This window comes from Emydura macquarii, unplaced genomic scaffold (assembly GCF_026122565.2).
Source record: "Emydura macquarii macquarii isolate MOO-44397 ecotype Brisbane River unplaced genomic scaffold, CSIRO-AGI_Emac_v2 contig_3345, whole genome shotgun sequence".
In the NCBI taxonomy this organism is placed as follows: Eukaryota; Metazoa; Chordata; order Testudines; family Chelidae; genus Emydura; species Emydura macquarii.
The window spans coordinates 6,922,049-6,947,504 of record NW_027133482.1 but is presented as its reverse complement, the minus strand read 5'-3'; the positions used below and the strand labels follow the sequence as shown (position 1 = coordinate 6,947,504).

Below are 25,456 nucleotides of genomic sequence, written 5' to 3'. Positions count from 1 at the left end.
CTCATCAGCCGGAGCCGCGGGGCTAGGGCTGTGGGCACGTCCACGGCACGGTCAGACACTCACGCTCAGACTCTGCCTAGGGGCAGGTGCCCTCAGGCGCACGGCCTGACCGCCAGGGGCTGTAACCCAGAGAAGTGGGGCCCAGCCTTCCCCCTGCTTAGGGGACCCCCCGTGCTCCTGGGGTGCAGAGTGCCCTCCTGCCTTCTCCCCCGGCCTGGGCGCTCGCCCCCGAGCCGTGGGGACCCAGCTGCTGACGAAAGCTGCCCCCTCTGTCACGCGGCCTCTGCCCCATCTAGTGGTTGGAGCCCAGACAACACCGGGGCGTCATTTCTCTGCCCAGCCCTTCGAGGGGCCCTTGGGTGCAGCACCCCACTCCCAGCCACGGCCTGTTATAGCTGGGGGGTGCCCAACCGCTGCCCGGCGCCTGCTGGGAGCTGCCACGCGGCCGGCAGAGGAGCAGACCCCAGGAACGGTGGGGGAAGGGGGCTCGGACGCCAGGGTTCTCTCTCGTCCTGGGGGGCCAGGCTCCGCCGGGGCTCGCAGGACCTGGGCAGGCTCCCAATCCCCCCCAGTGCCAGCCCCACTGGAGCAGGGCCACGCTGGGGAACGCCAGCCCGGGGAGCTGAGCCTGTCCCCCCTCTGCCTCTTCCGGATGGGATCCCGCAGCTTCTGGCCTTAGCCCCAGCTGCCAGGCCTGGCCAGGAACCGGGCCCACCCGAGGACAATGGGGCAGAGGCAGCAATGCCGGGGGGCAGAGGGGGTTACAAGTAGGAGGCAGCAGAGACTTGGGAGTCAAGGTGTGGCCTGGGGCCAGCTGCACCCTCGCTAGCCAAGCAAGGGAAAGTGCCAGCACCATGGCCGCGGCGGCAGGGCAGGGACCCAGCCTAGGTGTGCAGTCACCTCTGGGGTGGAGGGGGCAGCTGGAACAAGGGCCTGACGGGGGAGGGGATCTGGGCAGGGGCTCCAGAGCAAACCTCACACCTGAGTGGGCCCTTGAATGTCTGGGGAGCTGAGTCCATGGGGTTTGTTTCCTCTGAAAGGGTCACCCTAGGGTCGAACCAGTCAGATACCCCGCCGAGGGCCAGATCCGGGGATCCCCCTTTGCCCTCCCAGTGACTCAGGCTTCACCTGCCATGTCGAGAGAGCCGAGGGGCCGCTGCCTGCCCAGTCCCTGCAGCGAGGAGCCAGATGCGGCCCGGTTGGCCTTAAAAATCCTCACCTGGAACCAAATGAAGAGTGGAAACTCCTGACCCCCCCCTTTCTTTCCCCCCCAGCAGCTGCAGTACAGCCCTGCGGCCGGAGCAGGGGTTTAGCCCAGGCCAGCAGCCAACGCCGGTTTGGCAGGGCCAAGGGAGGGGTGAGAGATTTGGGGGGCGTGTGTCAGATTTGCCCCAAGAAACAAGCAGAAACGTGGCTGCAGCCGGTTCACCCCCTGGCTCCCTTGGCTCGAGGGAGACCTCCTCCCTGGATCTCCTGCCCCCCAGCACGGGGTGGAGTGAGCAAACTGCCAGCCACAGGGTGCGCAGGGGAAGGGGCCTGCTGGACCCCTCCAGCCATCTCGGGAATGCAGCCGGCCAGGGGGATCCTGGGAGGGGCAGGAGGGCGAAGGCCCCGGGGCCCGGCCATGGCCCCTCCCTGGAGAAGGGTGATTACTCTGGGACTCTCCCCTCCCACATCCCTGCGCCCCAGCAGCTGGGCCCCGCTGTCGCCCCTCCACGTCCCGCCCGGGCTGAGCCTGCCGCCTCTGCTCTCCGGCTAAGGGGCGGCAGCCGCACCCAGCAGCCTTGGGGAGAACTTGGCATTGAACTGGAGGGGCGGCGCCCGCCCCAGGTCCCTGCCCTGCCATGCACAGGGGCCTGCGGGGGGCTGAGCCCGTCAGCACAAGGGGCAGCAGCGCAGATGCAGGGGAGTGACAGGAGCAGAGACTGGGGCCTGAGGAAAAACTGAGCAAGGGCCGGGAACTGGCAGGGGCAGCGCTGGCGGAGGAGTTTCCCAGCGCCAGCCTGTCCTGCCCCGGGTTATCCCCCGGGGAGGGAAGGAGGCTGTGTAGGCCATGCCCTTCTGCTCAGGGTTACCCCCGCAGCGGAAGGCCTGCCTGGCCACCTCCCCCAGTCACAGGCGAGTGAGGATCAACCCAAACTTTGCATGGCTTTTAATTGCACTTTCGTTACCAGCGCTGCCCTGGCTGCCGCAGCCACCGCGCGGGAGGCGGCTGGTCCGAGCGAAAACCGTCCAAGCGGGCGCCAGCACTAACGGGAATCTGCCGACTGCAGCTGCTGGGATCCCCCGGCAGTCACAGACTCTAGGCCTCGCGTGCAGCTGGTGCCCCTTCCACATGGGAGAGCGAGCGCTGACGCTGACAGTGGACCCCATGCGCTTTGCAGAGGTGCGCAGCCCAGCCAGTTTCCTTGAATTACTAATCCCTGAGGCTTTAGAAATGAAGTTCCTATTCAAATGTCACCTCATTCCCTCGAGGTCTTGCATGGTAAAGGTGCATCTGCTCAACGAAGACCCCGTGGCAGATAAATACTTGGCGCAGGGGAGAGGAGAGAAGAGGAGAGATCACGGCCTGTAATGATAGGGATTGCTTTGGCCACCCCGGAGATGCAGCTACCTCTGGGGTGAGATGTGGCAGCAGTTTAACGGTGCACAGCTACACTCCATCCTGTCCTAATAGCAGCTGGGCGGATACCCCCCGAGCCTCCCCGGCCAGGATGAACTCAGCCCAAAGCAGAATTTGCTGTTGCAGGGCAAAGATTCGCTGCGGGGGAGGGCGCAGCGGGAAAGCGATACTTTGCCCTGCCCAGGGCCCATCCCGGGAGGTGCTGAGGTTCCCCCGTGAGCCTTGTAATACCAGTGCTGCGGTAGGCCACCGCCCCCCGGCCGAGCAGACAGGCCCGCACGGAAAGCTTCCTTCCCCTACTGCACATGGTTCCAAGCAGCTGCAGGACGCTTCTGTCACCCCAGAGCCAGCAGGCCAGTGCTTCTCCACCTCTCCCACTGCCCAAGGGGGAAGGGCAGGTCTGCCCCGCTGTCTTCTGGCTGAGAACCCCTGCGCTGGGGCTACCTGAGACAGGCACCGAGGCAGAAACCAGACAGGTCTGGGTCACTCTCCCCCATTCTGTAACCCTCCGTCTACTGCTCAGACTCCTCCCCAGGGCCTGGGGGAGACATGGCCCTGCGTCTCAGGCCCCTGCCCGTTTGTAAGGGAGCACAAGCCACCCAAGCGTCTCCCGCTTGTTTCCACGCAGCCGGTGCAGAGATGGGCTCGGCCCTGGTGGCTTTCTAATACCATGCTTGCTTCTTCCCAGTGGGGCGTGCCGGCACGGGCACACTGCAGCGCTGACTCACGCCGGGCGTTTCGGAGCTGCAGCACGTCTGCGGAGGGGTGACGAAGGGCGACTTGGCCCTGTCCTCTGGGGGCCCAGTGGGCTTCCAGCATCTTCCGGGGCAGGGCACAGACACGTCCCAGCCCAGCCGTGGCCGTCGCGCCCTCCTCTGCTGCTCCGTGCCCTGGCCCCTGACTCGCTGAGTTCGCGGCTTGGAAGGCGGCGCCAGCCCCTGGCTCTGGGGGGAGAGGGCTGGGTGGTGGGCCGGCCCTGCAGGCTGAGCACCCGTTGGAGCCCGTGCTGGCCCCAGCTTCATGGCCAGGAGCGGGGCTGCCTGTTTGCCACGTGCCCCACCCCACTCCGTGCCGCCTGAGAGCCAAAGCAGCCTGCTCCTCTTCCCTGCGTGCCCCGGATCAGCGCCCGGCTATGGGGAGCGGCCTTCTTGGGACGCTTGCTCACGAGTCCTGCTCCCAGCCAGGTGCATGGGCTCACCGTCCCCGCTGGGCACTGCCTCCAGGAGCAGCCTGTCCCTGCCGGGCTCTGCCAGGGCTGGGTCCTCGCCTTCCCCGCTGGGCACCGCCTCTGGGAGCAGCCTGTCCCTGCCGGGCTCTGCCAGGGCTGGGTCCTCGCCCTCTGCAGTCCTGCTGGCGCCCGGGACCGGGGCCCTCGCCCTTCCCGCAGCCCCGGCGTCTCCATGCCCAGGTGGCTCCTCCTCTGGCATGGGCTCTGCCTGCTCTCCCCTGGCTGGCTGCGGTCCCCCGGCGGCTGAGGGCTTCACCAGCTGGTGGCACATGGGGCAGGTGTCCTGCACGTAGAGCCACTTGCGGAGGCAGCCGGCGTGGAAGAAGTGGCCACAGTGGGTGATCACGGCCACGCTCATCTCCTGCGCGGCAGAGGGAGAAGGGGTTAGTGGGGAGATGGCCCGCACAGCCAGCCCCGCGACAGACACCAGTGCCCCGGGGTACAAGACAGACACAGTCTCCAATTACCTGGGGCAGAGCCTGGCCTCAAGCGGCCGTCCCAGGCTCGCTGACGCCATCAAGGGCGAAGGGAGTTACAGGGGCACTGCCAACCCCCTACCAACCTCTCCAGCATGGCTGGCACCCCAAGGCGAGGATCCAATACATGCCCCATTACTCAGCCCCCCGCTGGCCCTTGCACTCAGGGCCCCGCAGTAACTGCTGGCAGTTCACCAGGAGGCGCGAGCCACCCACCCTCCTGGGTGAGCGCACCCATCACGGGCGGGCAGAGGATGCCATTTCACACACGACAGCGCTGGCGTCCTCCCGGTCAGCGGCTCTCAGCCTTCCCAGACGACTGTGGCCCTTTCAAGAGTCTGATTTGTCTTGCATGGCCCAGGTTTCGCCTCGCTTAAAAACGACTTGCTTGCAACAAAATCAAACACGAAAATCCCCAGCACGCTACTGCTGAAGAATGGCTGGCTCTCTCATTTGCACCAGATAATTATAAAACAAAGCGACTGGAATATCAATATTGTACCTGCCCTTCAGCGTATCATATAGAGATGGAGCAGTTCAAACAAGTCGCTGTCCGTGTGAGCTGGAGTTCGTACAGACCTCGCTTGTGCTTTTTATGTAGCGTGTTGTAACACCAGGCAAGTGTCTGACGTGCCCCCGGCACAGCTCTGCAGGGGTACGTATGCCCTGGCTGAGAACCACTGCTCCGGGCTGTCCGGGGTGGTGGGAAGCAAGACGTCGGACACTGGGGCCATGCAGGCGACACGGTTGGGAACCGCTGGCTCAGTACCACACAGAGGCTTTGCTCTCCCCTTGACCTCGGTGTGAACCCCCCAGGGACACCGGGTGCGCTCCCCTGGAGAGCGAGGGCCACATGGAGCCCTGAAATACACACCCCGGCTCTCGCAGCCTGGTTAGAAGTGGAAACCAACCTGACCCCCTGGGCACATGAGGAATGGGGGATGTACAAGGCTCCTTGAACCGCTAGAAACCACCCCCTTACGGAAGGCAGGGTGACGGCAGGGGAGGGGGACCCCCCAGATACACACAGTGCACTCGAGGAGAGGGATTTCTGCTCTACACAAGAGAACCCGCCCCGTCCCCCACACAGGCCCATCGAAGGGGCCCTCTCCTCTGGGAGCCCTAGCCGTGATCTACTCCGCGTGGAAGTGAAGGGCGGGCGTTGGAGACCCCCTCTGCCCCCGGGAGGGAGCTGCCATCCTCGCTAGTGAACCCGGAGGCGGAGGGGGGGCAGCTGGGTGGCAGGGACCGGGCTATCGGTGCTCACCTGGAAGCAGATGGCGCACACGTCGTTGTGGTGGCGCAGCTGTCCCCGGGTGGCCCTGGGCAGCGAGTTGATCTTCTTGGCGGCCTCCCTGCGGAGCAAGAAGCTCCTCCAGCCCGACTGGGCCCTGAGCCAGACGTTGAAGTAGGAGTGGATGATGATGACGGAGGCGCCCATCCAGCTCCACTCACCGAAGATGGACTCCCAGGTGCCGTAGCCCACCACGCAGACGGCCACCAGGAACTCCAGCACCCGGCTCACCGCGTTGACATAGTAGATGATCTCGTCCGTCTTCTCCAGGGGCGCCTCCTGGAACAGCTCGATCATGAAGAGCGCGTAGACGAAGAGGGTGCCCATCACCTGGCACAGAGGGTCAGTGTGGGGGTGGCGCTCCGTCGCCAACGGCAACCAGGCCGGTCGGCCCCATGCCCGCTCCCACGTTAGTTATCTGGACTGTCACATGCCCCTGGGCAAGGTCCCACCCAAAGGAAACAAAGGGGCCGAGGGCAAAGGGCCGCTGCAGGCCAGGGACTGGCCGAAGGACGCTGAGCGGTCGGGTTTCAGGTTGGTGAAAGGTTTCCAGCGAGCACACACGGCTCCGTGCTGGAGCTGAACCGAGCCAGTAATGCTCTGCAAAGCGGCTGCAGAGTGGCAGGGACCTCGCGAGGTCTTCCAGGCCAGTCCCCTGCACTTCCGGCAGGAGTGCGTCATCTAGCCCACCCCTGCCAGGCGTCGGTCTAACCTGCTCTTAGACACCTCCAGTGCCGGGGACTCCACAGCCTCCCCAGGCAACTTATTCCAGCGCTTAACCACCCTGACAGCTAGGAAGTTTTTCCTAACGTCCAACCTAAACCGCCCATGCTGCAATCTAAGCCCGATGCGGCTTGTCCTGTCCTCAGAGGTTAGCAGAACAATATTCCTCCCTCCTCCGTGTAACGACCTTCTAATGTGCTTGCAAAGGGTTTTCATGTCCCCCCCGTCTCCTCTTCTCCAGGCTAAACCACCTCCCCGCAGCCTGTGGATGCTGCTGCCGCACACAGGCCGTTCCCTGCGGAGCAGCGAGCTGCGGGTGTGAAGATGGAAGCGGGGTGACATGACGGGGCTGAGTGCGATGGCCGGGGCTGGACTCGATGACCCGAGAAGTCCCTTCCGGTCCCGTGTGGCCATGGGAGCATGCAGCTGGGCACTCAGGTTTGGGGGGAGGAGACCCCCTCCAGATGCGGAAGGAGGGCCGCATGCAGCTGTGGACCCAGGTGTGTGGGGGTGGGGGAGCCCCCGTTCGTACCTGCAGGGAGGTGAGCATGCAGCTGGAGACCAGGATCAGCAGCCAGAAGTCCATGTGGAAGAAGCGAGCGATCTTGTATGCCATGAAGCAGGGGAAAACCAGCAGGAAGAGGCACATGCTGACGCTGCGGAAGTGCTTCCAAGGGCTCCTGGGAGGAAGAACATGTCAGGGGCCCTGCCAGCCCACAGCTCAGCCTGCAGGCCTCCGGTGCTCCCCCAGCACCCCCAGGGCCCCCCAAGAAACCCTCCCACATGGAGGAGAGAGCTACAGAGCCTGCGAGATGCCTGCAGGCCCGGCTGGGAGATGGGGAGATGCACAGCTCTCAACCCCCATCCCCGCCTGGGCAGGTGAATGTGAGGGTGGCTTGTGGGCCCAGCCGGTTCTGACCTCACTGCTCTGCGTCCCATCAGCCACGGGCGGCCAGCTCCTTGTGGCCGCGGGGACACTCCCTGGAGCCATGGCTCGGCCCTGACCCAGTCTCCCAGCGAGGTGTGGGCAGCCCTACAAACGGAAGGCAGTGGCACTGCTACGCTCAGCAAGAGCCTGTCCGAGGGCCTGATCCAGAGCCCCGGGAAGTCAACAGGACCTTTTCTGGGTTGGGCCCCGAGAGAAGGGGGTGCTGCTGTGATGTCGGGGTTACCCTCGCCCCTGCAGGCAGCCAGGCAGCCCCGAGGGGTGGCCAAGTTAACATGAGCCCCAGCCACGAGGAGGGCCCGGGACTCTGGTTAATCAGCAAGCTGTACCACACCACTGCAGTGGGGCAGGCTGCGGGGTATCAGACATGGCCAGGTCCTGCTGCCCCCCTACGGCATCAGGGGACTACCTGTTCTGCGACGCCCCCAGCGCCAGCACGATGGGGTCGGTTATCTCGATCATGGACTGCAGGGTGGATGTCACCACGATGAAGAGGATGATGCTGAGGAGGAAGGTTCTCTGCAGAAGCTGCAGGTCCAGCAGCCCCGTCTGGAGAGCCAGCAGCAGCAGCGTCACTCCCTCCGTCACGCCTCTGCAAGGCGAGCAGGGGAACAAGGCATGGGGCTTCGCCCAACAAGCGTGTGCCCGCCGTAGAGGTGACCACGCGTGCAGCCAGCACCACGCGCGTTACTGCAGGCCTGGAACCAGGTCCTGCCCAAATCAGTCACAGCCAAGCGGTGCTGATCCACCGGGGAAGTGGTGCTCACAGACCAGATCACCAGGGAAGGCAGGTGAGGTGGCCCAAACATGGGGTCAGTGGCTGGCCCATGCTGCGCAGTTTTACTGCTCTGGTTACGGGACTAGCTAGATCCGAGCAGCTCCTCTACCCTGGTGCCATCACACCCCCAACCTTGGCTGGCTCCGGGCAGACACCCATCCGGGGCCCTCCTCCAGCCCTGCAAGACAGCAGTGTGCGCACCTGCAGGGGCCCTAGGCTGGGCTGCGCGCGGCCCCTCACCTGTGCGTGATGTTGCCATTCTGGAAGGCCTCGTAGCCCAGCAGGTAGAACTTGCCCAGGCTGAGCACGGCCAGGGCGAGGTAGGAGACGGTGAAAGTCAGGCCCAGGAGGGAGTAGGGTGTACCACAACACTCTGCCACGCTGCAACAGACACACAACAGGCGAAGCACTGAAGCCCACGGGAGCGAGACAGTTGCCCCTTCTGGAGGCCCTGAGTCCATCCCCTGCCGCTGTGGACAGGTCCCAGGCAATGGGCTAGGACAGCGGGCAATTAACGCCTCCCCCACACACACAGCCTGAGCCATGCGGCTCCCAGCCATGGCCTTCCCCTGGGTCGGCCCCCAGGCCATTCTGCCCTGGCCCCAGCGCAGGTCTGCCCCGCCTACCTGCTGAGCAAGATGAAGAGCAGGCCCTGCTGGGCGAGGAGGTTGCTGGAAGAGGCCAGGGAAGAGTAGATCTGGAGAGTGAAGAGCACCAGCCAGAAGACAAGGAAGAGCACGGGGATGGCCAGCTTGCTCCAGAGGGACGTGGCCAGCCCCACCAGCCTGAACATCTCCAGTCCCTGGGGAGGAGGCGCCTGTTAGCCAGGGCAGTCCCGCAGCCTGGGCCAGAGGCCGCAGCAGGGAACTGCCGCGGAGCAGGCCCTGGGTGCAGGTTTCGCTCCTCCTTTTGGGCGGCCCAGCCCCGTGCGACAGACAGACAGACAGACAGCCCCAGCCCAGCTCAGGCATGGGTGTGTCTGATCGCGCCCATCTCCAGACCCTGGCCAGTGCCTCCACCCCGCTCTGTACGAGTGATGGAGTCAGAGCGCCCGGCCGCTGGCGTGGAGAGCCCCCGGGGCCTGTGACCAGTCAGAGCCCCAAGCCCACGCACACGGCAGGTCGCAGGGCACCCGGCAGCAGTGTCAGTCCTGGGCTCACAGCCCTGGAGACGGAAGCCAGGCTCCCCCCAAAGTGTGCCCCGTCCTCAGCAGCGAGCCACAGCCCTGCCCGCCCGCCGGGGGGGGGAAGGGGGGAGGGGGAGATGTCCAGCTTCCACGGCCCCTCCCCAGGGACTGTCCATAGGGCGAGGGGCCCAGTTCTGATGGTGGTTTGTGTGACAGGGCTCAGACTAAAACGGACTTGGATTCCTCTGCTTGTTTCACCCAGGGCACCTTGGAGCCGCCCTGCGCTACTCTGCAGCTGGGCCCCGGAGCCGAAAGGCCCCATGGCCCATCCCCCAGCCCGAGCTAGCCAGCCCCCTCCCGGGCTGGATGGGAGCCACTGCTCTCTAGAGGGGAAAAGCCCTGTATCCACTCCCCCCCACCAGCCAGTCCCCCCAGTCTGGACACCCCCGAGAGTAGCAAGGCCCCGTGTTTCATTGCCCCCCCAGCCAGGCAGTCCACCACGCTGGGGCCAGATCAGAGCTGGTGCCTCCTAGAGGGGCAAGGCCCAGGGCCCGCTCCCCAGCCCCCGCCCTAGCCGGTCCCCCGACTTCACAAACGAGTCCGGCTTCGCTGCGTGCAGTGGCCCAGGCTGCCCGTCTGAGGGCACTGCCAGCCCAACTCGGCTCCCCCCCGCCCGCTCCCCCCCTGCACGCCAGCCGCTCACCTGAGCCATCTCCCTGCACGCCGCGGCGGCCAGCTGGAAGGGCACCGGCAGGTGGGAGGCGGCCACGTACAGCACCTCCAGGACAGTGAGGGTGGTGGCAAAGGTGTTGACCACAGGAAGCGCTTGGAGGGGGAGGCCGCAGAGCCGGGCCAGCAGCGGGAGCAGCGGGGCACAGAACAACCACACCCGCCTGGTCTTCATCAGAAGGGCGCAGAGCGTGCTCACCAAGACCTGGCCTGGCGGGGAGGCGAGAGCAGACCCGTGTCTCGCAGCTGGCCCACGCCACGTTCCCAACAGCCAGCTGTGCCCGCACGCATGCGCCCCGCTAGCACCACAGCTGCAGCCCAGAGCCTAGGGCCAGGCCGTGTGGCCTAGTGCTCCGAACACGGGGCTGGGAGTCAGGACTCCTGGGTTCTAGTCCCAGACCTGCCACTGTCTCCTGCCGGGCTGTGGGTGAGCCACGTCCCGACCCAGACCAGGGATCAGTGGAAAGTCTGCGATTCAGTTATCATGGACAGTGCTGAGAGATCCTCAGACAACAGGTGCTGCGCGAAGGGCGACGCGCTCTCCCAGCCACCGCTGCCAGCAGGCCTGGGGCTCACCCCCCACCAGCTGCACATAGGCTGTAGGGAAGGGGCTCAATCGATGGGCATCCCATCTGCAGCGAAGAGTTCCCCGGCCAGCGTTTTAGGTCTACTCTACACACAACCTCGCCCCGGTTTCGTTAAACAGGCACAAAGCCCTGTGCAGAGACTCTCCTTCCACGTCAGCTGCTAACCGAGCAACGCAGCTGCAACACAGCTGATTCCAAGCCCAGCCAGGGCTGCGTGTGTAACGGGACGGGCGTAACGCCCACACGGCCAGCTAACCTGGCGCCGTGCCGGGAGCAGACCAGCCCTTACGACCAAACCAACTCCTCTTTGGAGCCCAGAGTGGGGCAGTGAATTGCCAAGCTCCAGGGCGGGCAGAGCCATGGCCAGGGCTCAGCTTCAAACTCGCTCCAGGTGTTCCTAACAGCCCGTCACCGTGGCAGCCGGTCGCTCAGCAGTGCTGCTAAGCCAGCGATCCAACTGGGCTGCCCCCACTACGCTGTGTGAGGGGGTGTGTAGAGTGCCCTCGGAGGTCCATTAAAGGGCCACCCTGACCTTTACAGGGGCCAGCTGTTGGCTAGCAATTCTGGGGGGGTCTCCCCGCTCCCCTCCTTGGGAATTGTTCCCTGAGCAGTTGCTGTGGGTGGGCAACACTCGTGCTGCACGCTCTGCAGCCGTTCCTGACACTGGGACATGCCCATGTGGACACTCCCCTCCCGCCAGCTGGGGGCTTTCCATGTGATCCCCACGTCGAAGGGGGAGCCGAGGCGGCCGCACAGGGAGAGGCACCTCAGGAAGGGGGGTGTCCCCGATGCAGCCTCACCTGTCAGGGCGGTAACGAAGCGGTTGAGTGCGACAGGGTCCTTGTACACAGCCCACTGGAACTCATGTTCGATCTCACGGCGAATGTAGTCCCTGGAAGCAGAGGGGTGGGGGTCTTAGCAGCAGATCCCTGCTCCTTGCCCACCATCCTCCATCCGCCTGTCAGCCTCAGAGTGCCCCAGACTTACTCTGCTTAGCCCGAGATCCAGGTGTGCACCTGCCATCTTGTATGGACTCCCTGCTCCAGCCTGACCCAACCCGCCTTCCGCTCCTGGCCATGCCCCAGGGCCAGGAGCCGTGAAGTCGTGGCTTGATAGCACACATCGCCAGTCCAGGGAGAGCTTCCCTGGAGCCAGCTCTCCCTCGGGGTTCTCGTGCCAGGCTACCAAGCAGCAGCTGGGACGGCGAGGGCACAGCTAGCCTGTCAGAGCCACGTAGGCTGCGGGGCCCCTGACGACAGGGCCGTGGCGTGCTCCCCACCCAGAGCGCAGAGCCCCAGGGCAAGGCAGGTGGCACGCAGCCGGGGCGCCGGGCTCACCTGGCCGTCTGGTGCCCCACGTAGAGCAGCAGCAGCGTCAGGCCATAGAGGTAGAGCCGCACCAGGGATCTGACGGACAGCAGCAGCACCACCACGCACAGCACGTGGCCTGGGAAAGGGAGAGACAGACAGGTTAGCCTGCCACGCCTGGGGTCTCCCATCACTGGGGTGCCCACCCACCCCAGCACCACCAGGGGAGCCGAGCGTGAAGGCACAGCCAGAAAGCCCGACAGGCGCTCCGATCTCGCCTCCTCAGGTCTTGCCTTTGCGGTCTCCTTGACCCGTCCCCCATCTGCTTACCTTGACGAGGAAAGCAGAAACCGGGGCAAACTCAGCCAGGTGTGTTAAGATGCTGCGCTTTCCCAAACAAACCCATCTACACGCAGAGGACGCTTTGCCCACCACTGAAATGCAGCCACCTCTGCAGCAGGGTGAGGCAGCGTTTAACAGAGACACTGAACAACGGGGAAGTGGCTCTGACATGGCGCAGGGGGCGCATGAGGCAGAACAAGCTACTGTCGCCAAGGAAAGGGACCCACTCGATGAATCCCTAATGCCAGGCAGGGTTTGCTTGGAAGCCTCCCACCCAGGTCCTGACCAGCTGCAAGGCTGCTTCACTTGAGAATGAAAACACAGCGCGGCTGCTTGCCGGAGAATCCAATCCCTGCTCAAGTGGCGCTGCCTATCCCGTCACGTGTTCTGTACGGGACATAGGGGGACACGCTACCTCACAAGCAGGGTAGGCGAGCGGCAGCCCACTACTGGCTCTGGGGTATTTTTTCTACAGCGTCACAGCTTGCCCGGAGCTTTAGACAAGTCTAGCCCTGGCTGACTGACAGTTTTTGTACCGATTTACCTATTTCTGATCAAACGCCACCCCCTCCAAACGAAAGAGTTACACCAGGATAAAGGTGCCTTTTACTGGTACAGCTTATACCCCTGCCTGTCGGAGCCCAGTTACACCAGTGTATGCCTCTTTATAATGGTGTAGCTGGGTCCGCTTATTTTGGGGTGGACCGTAGGCATGCTGGCATGGTTTAAGTAGTACCTGTGTTTAGACCAGCCCTTCACAAGGCCCAGTCTCTGCCCAAGGGGCTCGCAATCGAATACACAGGCATAGAAGAGCACGATGAGGATACAAGCAGAGAGAGTCACAGAGACATCCAGTTTCCCAGGAGCACGTCCCATTGAGAAAGGGCGACAGCTCGGGCCCAGGATGGCTCAGGAAGCTGTGTTCACTGTCTCTCGGGGATGCCTGAGCCAATGGGCTTGGATTGCAGGGGAACGGATTTTAACGAAACCTGCCAGCCTTGCAAACTGCCCAGGGACCTGACCATCAAGCCAGGTCCACCCTCCTCACACGTCACCACCAAGAAAGCTTCTGCATTCCGAACGCAGTCACCGAGTCACACCCATAGGAACGGCCTGGCTGGGTCAGACCAAGGGTCCGTCTAGCCCAGCATCTGGTCTTCTGACAGTGACCAGTGCCAGGGAATGAACAGAGCGTGGCAATTATTCAGTGACCATCCCCTCTCGTCCACTCCCAGTTTCTGGCACCCAGAGCAGGGGTTGTGTCCTTGCCCGTCCTGGGTAATGGCCATTGATGGACCTATCCTCCATGAACTTATCTAGCTCTTTTCTGAACCCAAACCCAGCTCCCGGGCCCAAAGCGGCATCTGCCCTGCAGCTCCCGCTGGTCCGGGAAGGACCCGGACAGAGCTAGTTACTTGGCGGGCGCAGACCCGAGGAGCAAAGGGCAATTCCGCAGCAGCGCGTTTCACAGCAGAGCCGGGCTCTCAGCTAACACTCCCGGGACAGCCGGCACAGCAAAGAGCTGAGACTGCAGCACCAGGACATGGAGACAGCCGGGCTGCCAGTCACATCCCAGCTCCGGAGAGGTGCTGCCCAGATAGATGCCTGAGGGCAGGGGAAGCCGGGCTGACCCTGGGGTCGTCCGTCCGTCTGAGCCCACGGTTAGCTGTTGTAATTCGGCAGCGAACGAAGCAGGCTCCCGTCGCGCGGGGATCGATCCACTATTGGCGTGAGAATCTCCAATCCCCAGACGGACAGCGCCTCGCTCCTGCACCCCCAGCCGGGCCCCAGACAGACAGAGCCCTGCCGCCGCGCCCTCGTACAGACGGCGCTCTCCCCCACCAGGGCCTGCCGCCCCCACGCACGAGGGCCGGCGAGCCATGTGGCCTGCAGCTCCGAGCACACGGCGCGCCGCCGGGGATGGGCGCGAAGGAGCGATGCCGGCTGGGACGAAGCCGGCGCCGGTGGGCAGCTGGAGGGCAGCACGGGCCCCTCCGCTCCGGTGGCTTGACCCCTTCTCCCGCACCCAGCCCCGGGGCCGCCCGCCCGCCCGCCCGGGCTCACCCAGGTAGTAGGCGTGCCACAGGGCGCGGCGCGGGAAGCCGGCCTCCTCCGGCCGGGGCGGCAGCAGCTCGGCGAAGGCCCGCACGTCCCAGCGGTAGAGCAGGTCCAGCAGGACGATGCTGGGCACCCGCAGCGCCACGTTGGCCACCTCCTCCAGCCCGGGCATGGCGGGGGGATCGGGGCCGGCCGGGGGGAGGGGCACCGGTGGGGGGGAGGGGCACTGGCGGCTCGGGGGGTCTCCTTCTCCTGGGGGGCAGGGGTCAAACGGGGGGGGTCTCCCTCCCCCAGGTGTGGTCCCAGCAGGGGGGTGCGCGGGTGGGTCTCTCTCTCCGGGGGGGGCCTGTTCACCGGGGGGGGACCTGTCCACCGGGGGGGGGCCTCCCTCGGGGGGCGCTCAGCGGAAAGGGGGCCCCGTCCCCCGGGGGGGTTCAGGGGGCAGGTCAGCCAGGAGTGGGGGGACAGTCCCGCGTGGGGGGGCTCAGCGGGGGTCTCCCCTTATTCCCCCCCCCCAGGCCTCTCACGTGACGGGTCACTCCCGGGGGGGGGGGGTCTCGCTCCCGGCCCGCGGCGGCTCCTCCGTCACTTTCACTTTCTCCCGGCGTGGCCCGCCACGGGCGCACCATAGAGACGCCGCCGCGCCGGAAAGCCTAGAGCGGGCTGCCAGTGACGCCTCGTCCGCCATCTCGGGTAAGGGCAGCCGGTAGCGGCCGGCGAGGCTGAGCCGAGAAGGAAGCCGCCGCCATTTTCCTGGGCGCGGCCATCTTGGATGAGGGCGGCGAAGCCAGGCCAATGCCGCGGGCAGCTGCGGCCATCTTGAATGAGGGCGGCGTACCTAGGCCAACGCCGGGGACGGCCATCTTGGATGAAGGCGGCGTAGCCGGGCCAGCGCTGGGGCGGCCATCTTGGATGAGGGCGGCGTAGCCAGGCCAACGCTGGGGCGGCCATCTTGGATGAGGGCGGCGTAGCCGGGCCAGCGCTGGGGCGGCCATCTTGGATGAGGGCGGCGTAGCCGGGCCAGCGCTGGGGCGGCCATCTTGGATGAGGGCGGCGTCGCCAGGCCCGCGCTGGGGGCAGTGAGGCCCGGTGAAGCTCCAGGCGCTGCTTGCTGGCAGGAAGGCCCTGTGGGAGCGGCCCTGTCACTGGCCCCAGCGCCTGGCGGGCGGCCCTTCCCCTGGCGCCCAGTGGGCCTCGGCGGGTGGCGGAGCCGGGCGCCATGCCCCGCAGCCTGTCGCTGAGGGACAAAGCCCAGATCATCCGGGCGTGCCAGGCGCCGGGGGCCAGGCAGAGCCGGGTGGCAGCCGCCTGGGCGCTGCACCGCTCGGTGGTCTGCCGCATCTGGAAGCAGAAGGAGAAGCTGCTGGCGCAGTACGGCGAGGGCGGGGCCTACACCGGCTGCCGCAAGCGCGGGCGGGAAGGACGGACCCCCGGCCTCGACCAGGCCCTGGCCGCCTGGCTCCAGGAGAGGCAGGCCGGGGGAGCGCGGCTCGCCGGGCCCGCCCTCAAGGAGAAAGCCCGGCAACTGGCCGCCGAGCTGGGCGTGAGCGGCTTTAAGGCGAGCGACGGGTGGTTGAGCCGCTGGAAGAAGCGGTTCGCCGGCGCGCTGGGGCAGGAGCGTGGCGCCCAGCGGCCAGCCGACAAAGCAGCCGCGGAGCGGTGGCGGTGCGAAAACCTGCCCCGCCTTCTCGAACAGTTTGCCCCGGCTGACATCTACAATGCCGCCGAAACGGGACTGTGTCTGAAAGGGCTCTGGGAGAGACGACACGCAGAGAAAAATGACAAGCGCGGAGGAGGGCCAGCTTCAAAGGACAGGGTAACGGTGCTCGTCTGTGCCAACCTGGATGGAAGTGACAAACGGCCGCTGCTCATGATCGGGAAGTCAAAACGACCCCGCTGCTTTCCGAAGGATTTCAGTAAACTTCCCCTCAGTTATGTCAGTGCAGCAAATGCCTGGATGACCCGGGAGATTTTCAGCTACTGGCTAAAAAAGTGGGATCGTCAGCTTCGCTTGCAGAGCCGTAAGATATGCCTCTTACTGGCTAATTGCTCCGCTCACCCCCAAGGAGTGGTTCTCACTAACATTCAGCTTGAGTTCTTACCTCCTAACGCTACATCTTCGCTGCAACCTATGAATCAAGGTGTGATTAAGAACATGAAGGGGCATTACCAAGCAAAGATGGCAAACCGGATTATTGTCGCTCTTGCTGCGGACCCCAGCACCGATATTCCGTCAGTCCTGAAAACTGTAAATTTGCTAGCTTGCGTTCATCTTCTTGCTGAGGCATGGCAAGATGTAAAGCCGACAACCATTTCCAAAAGTTTCAGGAAAGGCAAATTTGTCGTGCCAGTGGAAGGCGTGCAAGACGAGGATATTGAAGAGTTTGACGACCCCCTGAACGATGTTCCACTTCCAGTCAACATGGAAACAGAGCACTTAGTAGCTGCTGTGGTGGCGGATGAGGATTTGCTCACGTTCGGAGAGCTAACCAATGAGGAATTACTGAGCGCTGCTGCTGCTGCAAGACCAGAGAAACAAGCTTGTCTTGATGAAATGTATCATCATCAAGAGGATAATCAAGAGAGCGAGGATGATTTTGATGAAGTTCCACCTCCGACAAACTCTGAGTTGTTGAAAGCTTTGAACATGCTTCGGCGCTTTTCACAGCTAGAGGGACTTGGTGACAGGGTTTACAGGTCGCTTTGGGACATTGAATCACATCTTCAAAACAAAATTGTGACTGAGAAGAAGCAGAGCAAATTAACAGGGCTCTTTCGCCCAAAATGACTGAGTTTATCCATTCTTAATTAATGTAGAAGTCGATACTCACTGCATAAATAGAATACACCGATGTGGAGTAATACTTTAATTTAGGTTATTACTGTATTATTATTATTATTTATTTGCTTAGCCGACACCCTCAGCCAGGGCAACTTACAATACGTACAAAGTATTACAGTTAAGTGCGAGTACAAACAATGTTTATAAGTAAGAGCAAGAAGTGGTGGTTGTTGTCATGGCTGATGTGTGATCGTTCTTAAAACATAAAAATAAAATTTGATACTTTTAGAACGTTAACTCAGTTAATGCCGCCTTCTTGATACAATATGGTGGTAGTCTACAAATGCAGAACACAGCCCGTGTTTAAAATGTACAGTATGTATATGAATGTAATACTGTAACAACAATAATAAACATACAGCGTATTGTTACAGTTGGAGATTATTAGCGTGTACTGTAGCTGTTTTACATATCAGCAAAAGCAGGCTGCCTAGGTCAGAAGACGCTCCCCCTAACAGCAACAGCGACTTAAGAGCAACATAGCGAAAGGACACGGATCAGGCTAGCTCTACTGCTCCGAAGGCAGCCATCTTGGAGGAGAGTGGTTCACACAAACGGTGGCCATTTTTGATGAGAGTAGCCTGAGTAAGACTGACCTTTGATGAGGGCAAACCAAGTGGGGCTTCCAGGGGTGGCCATCTTGGATGAGGGCAGATTCCCTAAGACTGAAGGAGTGGCCATTTTGCATGAGGACAGATCACCTAAGCCCTGAAGGCCCAGCCATCTTGGATAAGGGCATCTAGCCATCTTTGATGAAGGCAGCCTAGAGCCTCAAGAGGCTGCCATCTTGGATGAGGGCATCCATGTCCCCATCCCACCATCATGGTTGTGCCCCAGCTTTGGCTGGCCCACTCTGCCCAGGTGCCTACAGGCTGTCAGGGAGGCTGGGTAGGCAACTCAAGGCCTGTGCCCAAGTGTCAGGGAACTGAGTTGGAGCCTGAGCCACAAGTGGAGGCCAATCCCAGTAGGGGTCAGCCCCACAGAATGTGTGCAGTGCTGCGGGCCCCAGGACAAGACTGAGTTCATAGGTTGGACACAGGCCCGTGGGACCAGATAATGGCCCAGCAGGGCCTCACTGCTCCCTCCGACTCCCTTATCAGCCTAGATGCAGCCACCTGGTACCCCTTTGTCTCACATCTTATTTGTCAGCTCCTCAGGGCCAGAGCTGTGCCTGTGCTGTGTCTGTACAGCGCCTAGCGCAGCTGGGCCCTTGTGTGACTAGGGCTACCAGGCTCTGCCGCAGCACTGATAATACGTAACAATAGTGACATGGCGAGAGCAGGGGAGGGTGAAGCGGGAGTGAGGGAGCTTCTTTGCAGGAGGAGACGGGGAAGGGTAGATGGAAGAGGACAGAGGAGGGGGCGCAGGGTGAGTATGTGCGTAGGTGCTATAGTACTGGACAATACAGTTGTATCGGGATTGTCGCTCCGCTCAACTCACAGTGCTTAGATTAGTTTATAATGAAAACACGGATAAGGCTTTTAACAAAGAAGAGAGATTCCCACAATAGCAAGTAGGGGACAGTATTGGAAACCCTTGGTTACATCTAATACAAACTCCTATTTCACCTAGAATCTCGACTTACCTACCACGATACCGTCTTATCTAATGACGGTTAGCTCCTCCAAAGTCTTCGCCGCTTCTTCCAGCCAAGTAGGCTGTGACCCCTTTTGCATGAAACAAGCAACACTCGCACCTGGTGCCCTAGGTGTGTCTCTTTGCCGTCTCCTGCTGTGCCAGACGAAGGTTTTGATCTGTCATACACAGGACACCCGCCCGTTGGGCATTCCTTCCTACCGATTTTGTGATCCCTTGTCAGCTTTGCAATCTTGAGTAGCTGGTGGCTCCATATGCAAATAGACTTATGCTGAAAGATGCACAATACCCAAGGAGATAAGAGTCTTTGACCCCCCCCCCCCCCCACCGGAACAGAATCCGTTTATCATCTTCTGGTGACCTGTCTTAGCTTATACACCTTAAGAGCATAGTTTTCAGTATAGATACGTCACTTTTTAAATAACATCCTTACATACATTTTGCAATGATTGGGATGACCAGTGAACTATGGGCTGTCAATAGATACCTTATATGCCCCCTTTGGCTAACTATTATGTAGATACCAGACCCATGGGATCCCTATACACCCCTTATTCCCTCTGTCAGTTGGCATCCAGGAGTCCTTGGGTTACAACAGCCTTATGAGAGACAGATAGAAACAGAAGGGTAGAGGAGAAGTTGCTTGAGGTAGAGGAGCATTCGTGGTCTGGGAGAGAGGGCTAAATGGGCAGGTTAGCAATGCTTACAAGTGATATTAAGTTGGAAAAAGAGAAGGGAGAAAAGTAATGGGGCGATACATCCATGCAGGCGGCCGCAAACACTGAGGGTGAGATGAGGAGAGAGATCGCAAGGGTGAATGGAAAGCAGAACCAACGGGGAGTGTCTCGCTCCGGGGATCTAACATCAGGATGCGGAGGCAGCTGTTCAAATCTGGCACGGATCAGCGGGAACCAAAAGACAGCACCTTCTGGTGACTCTCAGTGGCCTTTGCGGAATGAGCTGCTAGGTCTCAGTCCAGTTCCGAACGGGCCAAGTGAAGTCCCAGCTGTTTTGATGCACTAGTGCCGCACAGAGCCGGGGGTGGAAAGGGCATGGCGGATGAATTTTTATTTTAGGGATAGTCTGCACAAGGAGCAGGGGTGGGGCGGTGTTGCATAGCTGCTACCAATGCCACATCTGCTCCCTGCTGCAGAGCTAATCCTCTTTGGGGATAAACTGAGGCACTTCAATATGAAAACTTTTAAAAACAGCGTAATAGAGGCTGAGAGGAAATGTATACTCCACATAAAAACAACAGCAAGAAGCCCCCAAAATGCCACCATCACTAAACAACAGAGTGAAAGAGGAGTGCAGGAGGTCAGCGCTCTCCCTCCCTGTCTGTCTGGGAGGGAGGCCATGCACCTTCCAAAGCTAAAGGGGAATTAGCACGCATAGCCCTGGCCCTCAGGCAAGGGGGGCTGTATATGGTCTCGGGGCTCTGGCCTCCAGGCCGGGCAGAGATATAGAGCAGTTTGGGGGGCTCTGGCCTTCTGGCAGGGCAGAGCCAGCAAGCAGGCCTCCTGGTTTATGGTGGGATGGCTGCCACCCCAGGGCAGCAGGGGATGCGGGACACAGGCCTACCCTACTTCACCGGGTCCCAACCTAGGGCCCTAACAGGGGCAGATGGTTCCATCACTGGGACAGCAGAGATCCAGCCGAAACTCGCTGACCTAGCAACCAGGCCACAACACAACCGAACTATCATCTGGTTTCCCTGGGCTACTTCCTACACTCCCTCCCTGGGATACCTGGGTCTCAGGGTTGTTGTCCATCTCCTGGGGGTAAACAGCTAATGGCAGTCCCAGCAGTTTCTTAGCGTCCCAGGCAGCTCCAGCAGCTGCTCTGGGTCCACGGTATAGTAGCAGTCAGGCTCGAGCTCCAGCAGTGGGGGAGAGACATCCCTCTCCTCTGTCGGCTCCAGCCCAACTAAACTAGACGGCCTGCCTTTTATACTTCCTCCTCCTGTCCCGCCCTTCTGCTTCTGGTGGGGTGGGCGCCAATATCCTGCTTCTGTCCACCAGTGGGTGGGTGAGGGTTTCTCCCTGTCTGTCTCTGAGGGTGGCCATGTCCCCTCAGAACAAGGAGGTTAGAGGCATAAACTCTGGCATGTCAAATATAATTAGGCAGCCCAAAGAAGAATTTAAAGAGCAACTAGCAAAACACACAAAAGCGAACAGTAAAAATATTTGTAAGTACATCAGAAGCAGGAAGCTGCCAAACAATTAGTGGGGCCAATGGATGCTAAAGCAGCACTCAAGGAAGGCAAGATGTTGCGGAGAAACTAAATGAATTCTTTACATCAATCTTCACTGCAGAGGATGTGAGGGAGATTCCCACACCTGAGCCATTCTTTTTAGATGACAAATCTGAGGAACTGTCCCAGATTGAGGTGTCGATAGAAGTGGTTTTGGAACAAATTGATAAATTAAACAGTAGTAAGTCACCAGGACCAGATGGTGTCACCCCAGAGTTCTGCAGGAACTCAGATATGAAATTGCAGAACTACTAACTGTGGTTTGTAATCTATCGTTTCAGTCAGCCTCTGACTGGAGGATAGCTAATGTGATGCCAATTTTTAGAAAAGGCTCCAGAGACGATCCTGGCAATTACAGGCTGGGAAGCCGAACTTCAGTACTTGGAACATTGGCTGAAACTCTAGCAAAGAACAGAATTATGAGACACACAGCTGAACACGACATGTTGGGGTAGAGTCAACGCAGCTTTTGTAAAAGAGAAATCATGCCGCACCAATCTACTAGAATTCTTTGAAGGGTCGACAAGCCTGTGGACAAGGGTGATCCCATGGATATAGTGTACTTAGACTTTCAGAAAGCCTTTGACAAGGTCCCTCACCAAAGGCTCTTAAGGAAAGTATATAGTCATGGGAGAAGAGACGGATCAGTAATTGGTTAAAAGATAGGAAACAGAGGGTAGGAATAAATGGTCAGTTTTCACAGTGGAGAGAGTTAAATAGCAGGGTCTTTCAAGGAACTAACTGGGACCAGTGCTGTTCAACATAGTCATAAATGGTCTGGAAAAGGGGGTAAACAGTGAGGTGACAAAGTTTGCAGACAGTACAAAATTACTCCAGCTAGTTAAGTGCAAAGAGTTACAAAGGAATCTCAGAAAACTGGGTGACTAAGCAACAAAATGGCAGATGAAATCAGTGTTGATAAATGCAAAGTAATGCACACTGGAAAACAATCCCAGTACATACAAAACGATGGGGTCTAAAATAGCTGTTCCCACTCAAGAAAGAGACCTTGGAGTCTCCATGGACAGTTCTCTGAGAACATCAGCTCACTGCAGCCGCAGTCCAAAAAGCTACCAGAATGTTGGGAATCATTCGGAAAGGGATAGATAGTGAGAGAAAATATCCTATTGCCTCTTTATACATCCATGGTATGTCCACACCTGGAATGCTGCCTGCAGATCCCATCAGCCTTTCTCAAAAAGAGATAGATTAGAACTGGAAAAAGGACACAGAAGGGGAATAAAAATGATTAGATGTATGGAACAGGTTCCATGTGAGGAGAGATTAAAAAGACTGGAGTGTTCATCTTAGAAAAGAGATGATGAAGGGGGGATGTGATGGAGGTCTATAAAATCATGGAGAAAGTGACTAAGGAAGTGTTATTTACCCATTCACATAACACAAAAACCAGGGGTCACCCAATGAAATTAATAGGCAGCAGGTTTAAGACAAACACAAGGATGTAATTCTTCACACAAGACACAATCAACCTGTGGAAATGACTGCCTGGGGATCTTGTGAAGGCCAAAAGTGTAACTGGGTTCCAGCAAGAATTAGATACATTCCCGGAGGAAGGTCCATCAGTGGCTATTAGCCAAGGTGGTCAGGGATGCAACTCCTTGCTCTGGGTGTCCCCAAGCCTCTGACTGCCAGGAGCTGGGATTGGATGACCGGGGATGGATCACTCGTTAATTGCCCCGGTCTGCTCATTCCCTTTGAAACATCTGGCACGGCTACCGTCGGAAGACAGGACACTGGGCTAGATGGACCATTGGTCTGACCCAGTCTGGCCGTTCGTAGGCTCTTAATAAGGCTATTTTCATGAGGATTAAATTCCATTACAAATGGAATCTGCTGAAAATCCCAGAGGTTAGGCTGGGCGCCGTGACGGGAGGAGTCGACATGGCTCAGACCATCCAGCAGGTGGCACTGGGTGCCCAGAGAATTGTTCTTGATGGAGACAGAAATGCCAAGAATCCCATATTCCTTGTGCATCTCACCCCCCCTTTGCACCGGTGTCAGCGACAACAGTCCGTCCCCGAGTTTCTCCGCCCCGGCCTTCAGCGCAGCAGCAGCAAGCCTCCGGACACAGCCATCTAGATCACAAACAGCACCCTGGGTCCCGAATCTCCATTCACTTCAGTCGAGTTACGCCAGCGGAGGATCTGGCCTGGGACTGTTACGGCTGAGCCAGTCTGTCTAACAGGGCATGCTGGCGAGAAGGCAGGTGATCACGCTGTGCGGCAGTGGTTCACTCGCAAACAAACAGCTCAGGGAGGAGTGCAGCCGGCTAGGCTGGGGTTCTGCCCCATCCAGAGTACACAAGGTGCCAGCCAGACACAAACACCCTTGAGAACCTGCACATTACAGCAGGCAAGGACACGGTGAGTTAAATAATGCCTCCCACCCCAGCACCCCACACAGCTTTACATCAGCCCCCTGGGATCATCACCATCACAGGAGAACCTGGGGGAGAACTCAGTGCCAGGCTGTGACACCCACAAGTCTGAATTATCCCTGAGCCAGACAGCTGCAGCCTGAGCTCTGGGACCCTCCCACCCCGCAGTCCAGACAGCTACGCAGCCACGAAAGCCCCACAGCGCGAGTCAGCTGGCCCGGGCCAGCCGCGGGTGTCTAGTGGCTGTGTAGACACACCCTGTGGGTTCCCAGGCTAGCCAGCCCCTCCTGCTGCCTGCATCTGCTCCGGCCTTAGCTGGCTGCCCAGTGATTCGGACCTGGCCCCATCCCTGTGATGTGCAGAGGCCGGCGAGGAAGAGCGCAGGAGGGCGCTGTGGTGGCTGGCCAGGTGACTCCTGTTTGTACCTGCCCATTAAAACTAGAGGGAGTCAGCAATTTGTCATTGAAACGTTTCATCAGCGAAAAATGCGCTTGGACGCCTTTTTTGTTTAAATCCCGAGACGAAGCGTCTCGCTAACGGCAACGTCTTGTTCTGATGTTTTTTGGACTGGCAGGTTTCGATTGTTCATATTGAACTGAATTTTCAGACATGCCCCAGGAACACAGTCGTGCTGTGTCCCTGGCTCTGCCTTGTTGTCTGTGGTGAGGTCTGCTCTGGATGTATGGTGCTGCACAGAGGGTGTTCACGGTCTCTGCGGAGGTACAAGCGCTGGGGCCGATAGGGAACTGTTGTGGGTTCTCAGCGCCTGTCGCCAGGGAGCTGGCCCCTGTGAGTAGAGGTGAGCCCAGTTCCCCTGGATCAGAGCAGGTGAGCCCAATCCAGCTAATCAAAGGGGACTGGGCTATGCCTGGGCCTAAAAAGAGGGCTGCCAGAGGGCAGGAAATGGGAGGTGGAAGGGAAGCCATGGTGGAGTGGAGCTAGCTCCCATGGTGGGTCCCTGGAGCAAGGGGCCAGGTGCTCCAGGAAGCTAGATTAGACGTCAGGAGCACCAGAGACCCCTGGGTGGGGTGGCCCTGAAGCCTGAGAAAAAGGAGAGTTCAGAGACCATTTGAGGTCTGCTTGCTTGCCTGATTGAAGAGAGTAACCTTCTTAAAGGAGACTGGCAGCGAGTGCTTGGAAGCTGGGGAGAAACCCTGCCTGGTGACAGCGCTCTAGCACCATGCTGTGGCATGTGTGCGTGACAGGCACGCAGCATTTGCCTGACACACCCCACCCTTCTAGCAGGGACTGGCCCTGCTGGGGAAGGGACAGGTGGACTCACTGATGTAAGGGCAGTGGATGTGGCTGTCTACAGAGAAGACCTAGGGTGTGGGCAGAGCAGTGCTGAGTGAAGATCTCCAGGAACAGCCAACCCTAGGGAGGTCTGCAGCATTGCCGTATTGTTGTGTGTTTGATTACTAAATAAAGGAAGGGTGAGAGTTTGAGCCCTCTAGTGAGTGTGTTTGTGGAGCAGAGCACGAAAGGCATGCTTCTGGGCCAACACAGGCTCAAAGGGAAAAGCCACCTCTATTGAAGCATTAGCACCACTTCCAACCATACCTGGATTTTCCTTCCCATGTGTTCCCTCCTGTCAGTGTTCAAAGAGAGAAGCGTTGCCATCTCGCTTTGCAGGAGGAGAAGATGATGTTCTGTGTCTTCTTTTAATTTTCTCCTGTCAGCCGTAAAGAAGCTGCTGATCTGTGGGTGGCAAACCCCGTCCGTCGTGAATGAGCATTACCAGCCCAATCCATCAGCGCAGTCAGCCCCTGAAAAGAGAGGCCAGCACAATTAACACACTGAGAAACAGTCTGACCCTGTGTGAGGGGCGGGGGAAGCTGGGGGAGCACATCTTTGAGCTCACGCCAGGCGGTGCTGTTACCCTGAAGGCCGCGTGCTGGACCATCCGCCAGGTGTGTGACTCTGGGCCGCGGCAGAGGAAGGCAGAAGTCACAGCAGAGCATGGTGCTTCTCAACCTGTCGTGGCCGCAGCAGGCGGGACGCTCAACACGCTGGGTGAGAGGGAACGCTGGCTGCCCCCTCAGAGTCCCAGCGCGCCCCGGCCAGCCGAGAGCAGCATCTCAGCGGAGGCCAAGGGTGGAATGGAGGCCGAGCTCCCCTCTTGCAGGGCAGGCAGAGGCTCAGCGGCGGG

The 25,456-nt window shown here is 60.1% G+C and overlaps 2 protein-coding genes across 2 annotated transcripts; one reads left to right on the top strand and one right to left on the bottom strand.

Moving 5' to 3' along the window:
- Positions 1 to 355: 355 nt before the first annotated feature.
- Positions 356 to 14,895, bottom strand: LOC137143649 (RING finger protein 145-like). Its single transcript, XM_067533551.1, has 10 exons — positions 14,224 to 14,895; positions 11,848 to 11,956; positions 11,311 to 11,402; positions 9,898 to 10,133; positions 8,695 to 8,870; positions 8,309 to 8,449; positions 7,700 to 7,882; positions 6,877 to 7,024; positions 5,595 to 5,951; positions 356 to 4,212 (listed from the first exon to the last, which is right to left on the bottom strand). The coding sequence occupies exons 1-10, from the start codon at positions 14,387 to 14,389 to the stop codon at positions 3,754 to 3,756; spliced, it is 2,067 nt and encodes a 688-aa protein (XP_067389652.1). The 5' UTR covers positions 14,390 to 14,895; the 3' UTR covers positions 356 to 3,753.
- A 417-nt stretch (positions 14,896 to 15,312) lies between these two features.
- CENPB (centromere protein B) lies at positions 15,313 to 17,425 on the top strand. Its single transcript, XM_067533552.1, has one exon. It carries the CDS (start codon positions 15,437 to 15,439, stop codon positions 17,003 to 17,005), a length of 1,569 nt encoding a protein of 522 aa, XP_067389653.1. The 5' UTR covers positions 15,313 to 15,436; the 3' UTR covers positions 17,006 to 17,425.
- Positions 17,426 to 25,456: the final 8,031 nt, after the last annotated feature.